The sequence below is a fragment of the Pempheris klunzingeri genome, chromosome 15, assembly GCF_042242105.1.
Source record: "Pempheris klunzingeri isolate RE-2024b chromosome 15, fPemKlu1.hap1, whole genome shotgun sequence".
Classification (NCBI taxonomy): Eukaryota; Metazoa; Chordata; class Actinopteri; order Acropomatiformes; family Pempheridae; genus Pempheris; species Pempheris klunzingeri.
Window position 1 is genome coordinate 374,353 of NC_092026.1, and position 11,435 is coordinate 385,787.

At 48.3% G+C, this 11,435-nt stretch overlaps 1 protein-coding gene across 1 annotated transcript; it reads right to left on the reverse strand.

The window, feature by feature from the left end:
* Positions 1-1,741: 1,741 nt before the first annotated feature.
* LOC139214034 (transcriptional activator Myb-like) lies at positions 1,742-11,239 on the reverse strand. The gene is made up of 15 exons (XM_070844771.1): positions 10,632-11,239; positions 10,367-10,519; positions 7,827-8,010; positions 7,343-7,414; positions 6,674-6,769; positions 6,326-6,546; positions 5,489-5,648; positions 5,232-5,417; positions 4,834-4,941; positions 4,243-4,353; positions 4,019-4,155; positions 3,117-3,213; positions 2,946-3,035; positions 2,029-2,394; positions 1,742-1,831 (listed from the first exon to the last, which is right to left on the reverse strand). The coding sequence occupies exons 1-15, from the start codon at positions 11,237-11,239 to the stop codon at positions 1,742-1,744; spliced, it is 2,679 nt and encodes an 892-aa protein (XP_070700872.1).
* Between the last annotated feature and the right edge of the window lie 196 nt (positions 11,240-11,435).

Consider the following 11,435-nt stretch of genomic DNA (forward strand, 5'->3'; position numbering starts at 1 on the left):
GGTCACATCCCAGTGGAGTCCCTGAGGTCACGTCCCTGAGGTCACGTCCCAGTGGAGTCCCTGAGGTCACGTCCCTGAGGTCACATCCCAGGGGGAGTCCCTGAGGAGTCCCTGAGGTCACATCCCAGTGGAGTCCCTGAGGTCACATCCCAGGGGGAGTCCCTGAGGTCACGTCCCTGAGGAGTCCCTGAGGTCACGTCCCTGAGGAGTCCCTGAGGTCACGTCCCTGAGGTCACGTCCCAGTGGAGTCCCTGAGGTCACGTCCCTGAGGTCACGTCCCAGTGGAGTCCCTGAGGTCACGTCCCTGAGGTCATGTCCCAGGGGGAGTCCCTGAGGAGTCCCTGAGGTCACGTTCGAGTCACTACAGTCACCTCCAAGTGGCCGTGGTCATCTAAGACTCCCCAGGTCACGTCCGAGTCTCTGACATAATTTCTAGGTCAGCAGGTCACGTCCAAGTCCGAGTTGACCTGGACTCGGACTCGTCTTCTGATGCGATGGAAGTCGTCACCCGATGACGATGATAGCGGTCGGGTGAGGACGTTAAAGTCTGTGTTGTGTCTTTTGGACACTTTCTGAGCCTCGGCAGCGTGACGACGACTAAAAGTGTATAAGTGTAAAAGTGAGTCTGTGAGCAGTGAGACGGAAACACGACCTATTCAGTCGACCGAGTTTATTCTGGGTCACATCTGAAAACACAACGTTCTCCTCAGACATCACGTCTTTAAAACATCACTCAGGGTTTGTTTCTGTGCAGCTTAAAATAAAACAATAACAATAAAGGATAAATCAATGTTGACTGTGTTTTGTACCAAACATTGAGTTTAAGTAAGACTTCAAACATCAAACAATAAATGAAATGAAATATTCAGTGTTACATTACATACATTTAATAAATCAGTTTAAAATGTAAAACTCAAACGTTTTCCAAAGTGCAGACGGTGTTACATATAAAGTGTCTTCATGTCAAAAGCAGCCAGACTTCAAGGAATAAAGAAATAATCAAAAAGTAAATATGTAGAAACACAAAGCAAAGCTTAAACAGAAGTACAGGTCATTTTAAAAGTCAAATGTTCAGTAAAATGATCAAAATATTGCATCAAAAAGTGTATTTGAAATGATGAAATGTTGGTTTTGTTAAAAACAGTTTGAGTGGATTAAAATAAATCATTAAAATAGAGAAGAACTGCTCAATAAATCAATAAAACATCAGCTGAACTGATGGAGACTCTGCAGTGAAGACTAAAAATGATTAAAACGCTGACTCATGATTCACAGGTCGACTCAGCAGACTGCAGAGACAAACCGATGGAAGCTGCTTTACCGTATAATTAACGGAAAGAGTCTGCAGGTGTCTCTCACAGGTGTGTCTGCAGATGATGGAGACGTGGATGACAATGACGAAGGTCAATGCTCTGCAAAAGCAAAACAGAAATAAAAAATCAAGTGGAATAAAAAGTGAAAATACACACAAACAGCTGTTATATCGCTCCCTTCAACCAGACTCCATTGACAAAATTGTAGCTCCCAGAACGCAGGAGCAGCTGCTCTTAAACTTACTGTTTTGTCAATGGAGTTTGGTGATAAACGGCCTTCTATCAACATCTTCAAAGCCACCAGACTCCATTGACAAGAACAGTCATTTTACCGCGGTAAGGCCTCGGCCTTTACCGCCATAGAGAGCAGACAGGTGACAGGTGTCCACTGACCGGGGCGTCATGTGGTGACGGTCTCCTGATGACGATCAGGGCTCCACGTAGACCCGGGCCTGCTCGGTCAGACTCATCTGATCCTCCGTTTTCCCAAACATCACCACCTGGAGTTCACCGCTCAGCTGCCCACACAACAACACAGGTGAGTCAGCGATACAGACAGGTGAGTCAGCCTTCCTGTCTACCCTCCTGTCTGCCCTCCTGCCTTCCTGTCTGCCCTCCTGTCTGTGGCTCTCAGCCCACTGGTTCCTACTGATGATGTAAACTGTTAAACCCCTGACGGAGCTCGTCGAACAGCTGGTCCTGGGTCAGGCCTCACCTCAAAGGGGTTCAGTCTGTATGCAGGACACTCAGGTGAGTGCAGGTAACCGACTGGCTGCTGGCACCACCACACCTCCATCTGTCCGTCCAATGGGAAGCAGCCAAACTCCTCACAGCCCAGGACTGACCGGGTCTCTCTCTGGACCAGCTCCTGGATGGAGCTGGAGTCTTTCTGGACCCCCGAGGAGGACCCAGACTCTCCATGGACCCCCGAGGAAGACCCGGACTCTCCATGGACCCCCGAGGAGGACCCGGACTCTCCATGGACCCCCGAGGAGGACCCGGACTCTCCATGGACCCCTGAGGAGGACCCGGACTCTCCCTGGACCTGCAGGATGGAGCTCAGCAGACTCTCTCCCTGGACCTGGAAGACAGAAGTTTTTCCAGGTCCACAATGTCTGAATAAGTCCATACCCCCTCACAGACTCACGTCCTGACCCCTGAAACTGTGAGCAGAAACGTTCTTACCAAACTCAACTGTAAAACCAATGTAGTCTGGTGTGTGTGCTGTTTGTGGTTAAACCAAAAGGATCTTCCAGGTCTCTCTCTGTAGGGATCCTTTCCATGATGCTGTCACACACTTAGAATAACACTCTGAGCCTGTCAGTGGATCAAACAAGCTCTTTTAGTGGACCTACTGTGATCAGGTGCAGTTGTCCCAAAGGATCACGTTGCAGCCATTGCAGCCCGTTTGGTGGCTGCTGGCTGAGGTGATCTACTGGACCAGTTCCAACACTTTTACTACCTACCAGTCACTCACACACCAGGATGAGGACAGAGAGGACCAGGGGGAGAAACACCAGAGTTCTCCATTAACTGTGAGTGAAAGGTGAATGTATGTGTGACAGCACCACAGGGAGATCATGTGACCCCGATGGAGTATCTGCGTGTTGTTGGCATGTCTGTGAGTCAGACCTCTGAGCTGCTGCTGGATTGTTGGCTGTCAGCGTCGACACTTCGCTCCTCCCACATCAGATTCACCATCCTGCTCGAACATGCCGACACCTGAACCACAAACAGACACTGAAGAGTCTGCAGCAGCTCAGCTCCAACACTCCAGCGTTAGCGTTTACGGCGTGCGGTCACCTCATCCCGGATGCTGCTGCTGGTTTTCAGCGGCGTAGGTGTGTGAGGAGCCGACATCCACAGCGCTCTGATCCTCTCTCTGATCTCTGTGGGCGTCCTGAACACAAACTCTCACTGTCAAACCCATCAGCTGCTGTTCTGTCTGCAGGGAACTTAACACGAGTCACCGAGTCAGATGTTAAATTCACCCGCTCCCCTCGTGGCAGTCTGATGAAGTCAAAGCTGTTTTGAGGGCTCACTTTACAGATGCAAGACTGGCAAACATGTTCCCATATGTTGACCCTTCATGCCCTCGCAGTGACTTATTGGCCTTATTTAGAACTGGAGAAAATCAGATACACCCTAAAAGGCTCCTTGCAAAAACGTAAAGATATGTCGCTATCCTTGGCTGGACATGCGTCTTAATGGGCATCATTCTTGTGTAGATCTGGACTTAACGTGGGGGTGTCTGGCTGGGATTGTACCTTTCATCTTTGTAACTTGTTGGATGATGCTGCTAGACTGTGTTTTGTTTCTCCTCCTTTTTCCTACACTTGCTGCTACTGAATATACAACTAAATAAAAACCCTCACCCTAAAAGCTTATTAACAAACAAATCCAGTCAGCCTAAACTTTCCATGACTTAACAGTAATTTCTATGACATGTATGTTAACGGGCCGTGCAAAAACATGTTTTACTGTCTTTACTTGTCTTAAACTGAGAAACACCTGAAAACCTACAGGTTTGGTGAACAAGCACGTCGTCAGCTCTGTTAAAGGAGCTGTCTGAACGCTCCGTTTTACCTCACGTCTCTTTGACTTTCCCGCCTTAATTCCACAATTAATTCCATTTCTCATGTGTTTTCGTGTGTGTGAGGTTTGAGCCGACAGTGACGGGGTGTGACCTCTGACCCCCGACCTACTGGGTGCTGTTGCTGGTGGTGCAGTGCAGACAGTCGTCCTGCTGGGCGCTGCTCCAGTGTTTGTGGGAACAGACGGGGGTGGAGGTGAGAGTCGGACGCTGGAACTTCAGATCCTCGACGCCACACGGGCTGAAGAACTGCATACAGATGGACGGACGGACGTCAGGGGACAGACACTAGGACACATTTCCTCAGATTGAGGACAGACAGCACGGTGTCCTCACCTCAGAGGGGGAGAACGTCAGAGCACCCAGCAGGCTGCTTCCTCTCCAGGAGGATGTGGAGTCCACGAAGGAGGCTCCGTCCTCCCCGGGGACCTCCTTCAGACCTGAAACCTGCCAACACAACACGCTGTCGGCACCTGTCTGTCCTCAGAGGACACAGACAGCAGGGCCGTGTCCACGCGTCTCCACGCTGAACACCACATGTACGTCCACGTATGCAGAGCTCAGACTTAACGATGAGGTCGTCTTGTACTTTGTGTTTGAACCCATTCATCAGTTAGCCAACAGAATGTTGGATCAGATATTCTCATGATGGATTTATCGTTAACACCAAAACTCAACTGGTTCTGCTTTTCTTTCTCATTTCAGACAGTAAACTCAATATGTTAGTGTTGAACAGAGAAAACAAGTGATGTGAGTGTGTAACCTCAGCACTCGTGACATCTTATAGACTAAAAAATGAACAAACAGATCAAAGATGAACTGATGATGACAGTGATGATGTCGGCCTTCATCCTCAGTGATCTGCCACTACAATCAGAGTGTGACAGCATATATTCATATATAGATATCACATGCCCGGTGTCTTACATAACTGCGGCTCAGGTCGATGACGGACGGGTCGGCGTCCTCTCTGGACGGACAGGTGGACAGCGATGAGGTCACTTCCTGTGGGCCACGACTCCATGTCTCTGAGGTCTGAATAATTTAGGGAGAAGTTACGGATAACTTACAGCGAGTGGCGTCATTAATGCAAAACGAACAGCTCGCTGTAAATGATCAGTTATGTACTTATATCTATTATCTTTATATATAATAGAATGAAAATGAGTCAGACATTCAACAGAAACAGAGGAACAGGAGATACGATGAGATAAGTGAAGTTAGAGCAGAGTCAGAGCCTGACAGACGACGATCAGGGTTATATAAAAAATCTGCATTTCAAAATAAAGCCTCAGCTGTGTTCCAACAAATAAAAGCTGATGTACCATCTCCATCAGCTCAGCAGGCGCCGTCAGCTCACACGCGCTCAGGGAGGAGTCGTAACCCGAAGAGGAGGAGGAGGCGGGGACATAGATGGAGCAGAGGTGGCTGTGGTTGCAATGGCGTCCACCTGCGCTCTGATTGGTGGAGGTGAGGCTGGACTCGTCCTTCACGCTGGACAGACTGTCGGCCTGCAGGGGGGCAGATCAGTGTTATTACCGTCAGCGTTGTTTCGGTGGGTGGACGATGGGCGGGTGCTGACCTTAGTGGGGACGTTGGCCGTGCTGGGGGGGTCGTTGCAGGTCCTGGATGCTGGTTTGGTGGAGGAAGAGTTGTGGAGGTGCAGGACCTGCAGGTATCCTTCCTTCTCCACCTTCCTCTTCAGGGTGGAGTTCCAGTGGTTTTTGATGGAGTTATCAGTCCTGGGAACACAACACAGAAACTTCTCTTTTGAGAAATAAAACCCATTCAGGTCATTTTTACGTATCAGCACCCAACCAAAGCAAAGGGAACGTTCAGAATACACCGAGTACTAACTGAAGCTAACATTTGAGCTAACTGGGGCTAACGTTTGTGCTAACTGAAGCTAATGCTTGTGCTAACTGGGGCTAACGTTTGTGCTAACTGGGGCTAACGTTTGTGTTAACTGAAGCTAACGTTTGTGCTAACTGAAGCTAATGCTTGTGCTAACTGGGGCTAACGCTTGTGCTAAGTGAAGCTAATGCTTGTGCTAACTGGGGCTAATGTTTGTGCTAACTGGCGCTAATGCTTGTGCTAAGTGAAGCTAATGCTTGTGCTAACCGTGGCTAATGCTTGTGCTAACTGGGGCGAATGCTTGTGCTAACTGAAGCTAATGTTTGTGCTAACTGGGGCTAATGCTTGTGCTAACTGGGGCTAATCCAGTGGGATCAATGAGCTCCATGTTTGATTCACTGACAGGACGTCAGGACAGCCAATCAGAGCTCAGATTCCCCTACAGGATACGTTCGATGATGCCGTCTCTGTGGGAAACTGGAGCTCTGTGCCAGGCCAGTTTCACGTCACTTGGCACTATTTGCTTACTTGCAATGACAGACTGGATGCCTGCAGGTGTACGTACCTGCCAGGCAGCAGTTTGGAGATGTCGGCCCAGCGGTTTCCCAGCAGTCTGTGGGCCTGACAGATGATGCGGTCCTCCTCCAGTGTCCAACCGCTCTTCTTCACCGATGGGTTCAGGTGGTTGTGCCAGCGCTCCCGGCACTGCTTCCCGTTACGACTGAGCAGGTGTTTGGCAATGAGTGACCAGCGCTTCATGCCGTACCGCTGAACCAAATCAATGACCTGCACAGGAAATGACGTCACAACGTGTTATACAGTCAAGACAAACAAGTTCTGGGTCGGCCCAACAGGTACCAGTCAGGACTGTGACGGCTGGGTGACATTTACAGTCGACAGTTTGAGTGATTACCCTCTCGTCCTCTTCCTGAGTCCAGGGACCTTTGACCAGTTCTGGATTCTTTATCTGCTGCCACCTCCGCTGACACTCTACGTCTGACCTCTGACCCTGTGACACAGTTAGGACGCAGAAACCTGTCAAACAACATCACTTTGTGCCTGAGTCACAGCTTTAACAACCGTCAGCGCTCACAGCCTGTAGCATGTGTACTGACGATGTGTTTGAGGCCTTCAGCATCCCATCGTAGTTCTCAGAACACCGTCTTGAATGACTTTTTCAGCTTTTCAGAGGAGCCTTGAGGGCAACATGCAGCATGAGCAGCCGCCGGTTTTAGAAACCGGTTGAAAACGTCAGACGTGCCATCTACGGTCGGAGGGAGATGATGATCAAAGGTAACATAACTTCTGTGGCTTTGTTCATGTAGCTTCCTTGGTTTTGGTGAAGATTGTATTGCTGTAACTGTGCGATCACTAAACCAAACCAAACGCTGACTGCAAAGTGTTTAAGCAGCTTTGATGTTTTCTTTAGGCTTCCATGATAACATTCAGTAAACAATCAAATCAAATCAAAACTACTATTCAATAGTCACTGTGAGCTATTCGAAGATCAGAGCCGGACATTTCTTCTTCTACAAGACGTCAGAGGTAAAAACGTGTCTGCCAGGAAAATAGAAGCACTCACTTTGAAATGAAGCGACACTGAAGACCAGCTGTTTGAGCCAAACTCCTTCAGCAGCCTGTGCAGCTTCTCATCCTGAGGAGGAAGACCACCATCATCATCATCACCTGCCGCAGGGTCATGACACACTGACGAAGGACGTCCAGGTGAACATCCTGACTAATATAAGACAATATCATGACGTGTTTCATCATGCTGTCTGTAGATCCTGCACAGGAGACAGGTCAGTGACAGGTGAGTGACAGGTGAGTGACAAGTGTGTTACAGGAGTGTTATATGTGTGTTACAGATGTGTTATATGTGTGTTACAGGAGTGTTATATGTGTGTTACAGGAGTGTTATATGTGTGTAACAGGAGTGTTATATGTGTGTAACAGGAGTGTTATATGTGTGTTACAGGAGTGTTATATGTGTGTTACAGGTGTGTGACAGTTGTTTTATCAGTTTATTTAGACACATTACAGATCTGTAAAGGCTGTCTGTGTACTTCCTGTCCCTGCAGCTGCTTCACAGTTAAAGCCTGCTGCTTCACGTGGAGGACTTTTACTGTGAAGGGCCTGAGGAGGAAGAGTGTTACCTCATCTTTTGTCCATCCAGGCCTCTGTAGAGTCTCTCTGGAGACTCGTCCATCCTGTCCTTTACGGCCTAAACAGCCGGAGCGACGCTTCGTACTGAGACAGGAGACGACACAAACTACGATCAGTGAACCAATCAGTGTGCAGGAGATGGACGGCCAACAGACGGCGGCGTCTGCTGTCTGTGGTGTTCAGGCTGTTTCCTGTGACAGAAGGCTGAATCTCTGAGTCACATTCAGCTCTGGTGAACAGACAGATTCACCGCAGCTCCGATTCCACACATGTGACATTAGAGGACTAGTCAGGTGTGTGACAGGTGTGTGTCATAGGTATGTTGTGTACATCAGCTCTCACCAGGCCCTGCGGCTTCTGCTGCTCATCATCACCGCTGCTGCCTGACACACTAAACTGGTGCTGGAGGAAACACACACACAGAGATCCACACTAAAGACGAGGCCCATAAATGTGGTTCCTAAAGTGTGAAGCCCAGCTGACGTCCTCAGACGTCCAGTTTACTGTCACAGAGGAGGAGAGAAACCAGGAAATATTCACATTGAACATACTGGAATTACAGAATCTGGACGTTTATTATTAAAAAATGACTCAAAATGAATCACTTATTAAAGTAGTGGTGATTAATAATTGATCAGTCAAATGATCCTCCTTAAATGCACCTACTAATAGTTCAGAGCAGCAGACTCCACCAAGGACAAAAAAACGAATAAATAAATTAATAAATTAATTAATTCATCTTAAAGAGAATTTTAATCAAAATAAGACTGCTAACTTCGTCAGTTTTTAATGCCACTAAATTTGATGCAACTTTAAAAACTGTGTGTAGATTAAAAAGAGAAGCTGACCTCGTCACTGTCCGGAGCCTCAATGTTTTAGCTGTTAGCGCTTTGCTCACTGTGACTAAATTACACTGAATTCACCTTTAACTCAGACACATTGTGACACACTTTCACTTCTTTCCCTCAATGTGAGCAGAACCAGGAGAATAAAACCCCGCAGAAACCGAAGCAGAACCGTTTAACATGTTTAAAAACTACAGAATCCGTTTGAAGCGGCACTGACGGTTAAGCTAATGTAGCCGTTAGCTGTAGCAGCTAACGGTTAGCCGCGGTAAACGGAGCAGATTAAAGTTTAAAACGGAGGTCAGACCGGGACCTCAGCCCGGTGACCGGCTGTCCTGTGTGCCGGTACCGCACCGGCTGTGGGCCCGGTGCGGTACCGCGGAGAGCAGCGGACTTACCGGCGGCCGTTAGCGGAGGAGACAGCGCGAGACCGTCAGAGCGCGTGGCAACTCAGGGGCTCTCCTCTGATTGGATGGGAAGGCGGTGACGTCACTCGGTGTTTAAGAAACTTTTAAAAAGTTAAACATTAATTTAAAAACATTCATCTGTTCTTTATTTCTATTTGTGTGGGCGTTTTATCTTTTATATTTCATTTCATCCTTTTATTATGCAGTTTTCTTCTAATATCTTCATCTGATGTGAGGTCAACTGCTGATCATCTGAAAACTAAACATTAATTATTGAAGAATGAAGATTTAACAGGTGTTTTATGATTAAAAACCAGCAGTATCGGCTACAGAGAACAGTGTGATGCACAAATGCAGAAATAAACAGGTGGACATGACAGGAAGCACAGCAGACTATGTGCAGCATGTCTGGATGGTAAAACTACAAAACACAGTTTAGATGATAGAGATTCAAAGATTTTAAAAGAGTAAAAAAAAGGAGAGGATAAATATAAAATATAAACTACTATTGCTACATAAATATATTTAAAACAACTTTAGTAACATAAAGCAAAGTGAATGTGCAGATTAGAGGTAGTTGGTGTTGTTGACTCCTATCGGCTGTTAAGGAGCCTGATGGTGGAGGGAAAGAAGGAGTTCCTGAGTCTGGACGTCCTGCATTTCAGACTCCTGTACCTCCGGCCTGAGGGGAGGAGAGGGAACAGTTTGTGTTGGGGGTGGGTGGGGTCTTTGATGATGGAGGCAGCCCTCCGGTGGACTCTGTGTCTGTAGATGCTCTGCAGAGAGGGCAGGGGAGTCCTGGTGATCTTGGACGCAGTCTTCACCACTCTCTGCAGGCGTTTATGGTCCATGATGGTGGTGCTGCCGTACCACACGGTGATGCAGCCGGTTAAGATGGACTCAACAACGCAGCTGTAGAAGTTGGTGAGGATTTTTGACGACATGCCAAACCTCCTCAGCCTCCTCAGGAAATACAGCCGCTGCTGGGCCTTCTTCACCAGCTGTGTGGTGTTCAGTGTCCAGGTGAGGTCCTCGTTGATGTGGACCCCCAGGTATTGGAAGCTGCTCACCCTCTCCACTTCCTGACCTCGGACGAGCAGTGGCTGATGAGGGCTCCTCTCCTTCCTCATGTCCACTATCATCTCCTTCGTCTTGTCCGTGTTGAGGGTGAGGTTGTTGTCCTCACACCATGTCACCAGAGTGTCCACCTCCCTCCTGTAGGATGCTTCGTCTCCACCGGTGATGCGTCCTATCACGGCGGTGTCGTCTGCAAACTTCAGGATGGTGTTGTCCTTGTGGGAGGCAACACAGTCGTGGGTGAACAGGGTGTAGAGGATGGGGCTGAGGACACACCCCTGAGGTGTGCCGATGTTGGTGATGATGCTGGCTGAAGTCCTGTTTCCTATCCTGACAGACTGAGGCCTGCCAGTCAGAAAGTCCAGGAACCAGTCACAGAGGGGGGGGGTGCAGTCCGAGTGAGAACAGTTTGTGGGTGAGCTTGTGGGGGATGACCGTGTTGAATACTGAGCTGTAGTCGATAAAGAGCATCCTGATGTAGGAGTCTTTATTCTCCAGGTGTGAGAGGGAGGTGTGCAGGACTGCAGCAATGGCGTCTGAAGTGGACCTGTTGGTCCGGTAGGCGTACTGTAGGGGGTCCAGAGTGTCCGGTATGCAGCTCCGAATGTGGGTCAGCACCACTCTCTCAAAGCACTTCATAATGATTGGAGTGAGTGCTACTGGCCTGTAGTCATTCAGGCAGGTGGGCGGGCTCCTTTTGGGGAGGGGGACGATGGTGGTGGTCTTGAAGCAGGAGGGGACAGTTCTCTGGCTGAGGGAGAGGTTGAACATGGAGGTGAGAACGTCGGTCAGCTCGTTGGTACATGCTCTGAGGGCTCGTCCAGGAATGTTGTTCGGCCCTGCAGCTTTGTGGGGGTTGATCTTCCTCAGGGCTTTGTTCACCTGAGCTGATGAGACGACTGGTGGGGGTGGGGGGGGTGAAGTGGTCCTGGGGTCTGTGAGCCTCCTCTCTGTGTATTCTCTATATTCTCTATATGAATTCATTCATATGTCAAACTCTCATTTGTTGCACTTTATTCTGATAAGACGTGATTGGTTAGGTTAATAAGTTAGGCAACAATTAGATGATAGATAGATTATATTATTATTATGATTATCTATTATTAGATGATATCTTTTAGAACTACACAGTAAAACAGGCGGGTAATGTTAATAACAATGAATGAGATGAATAATAGGA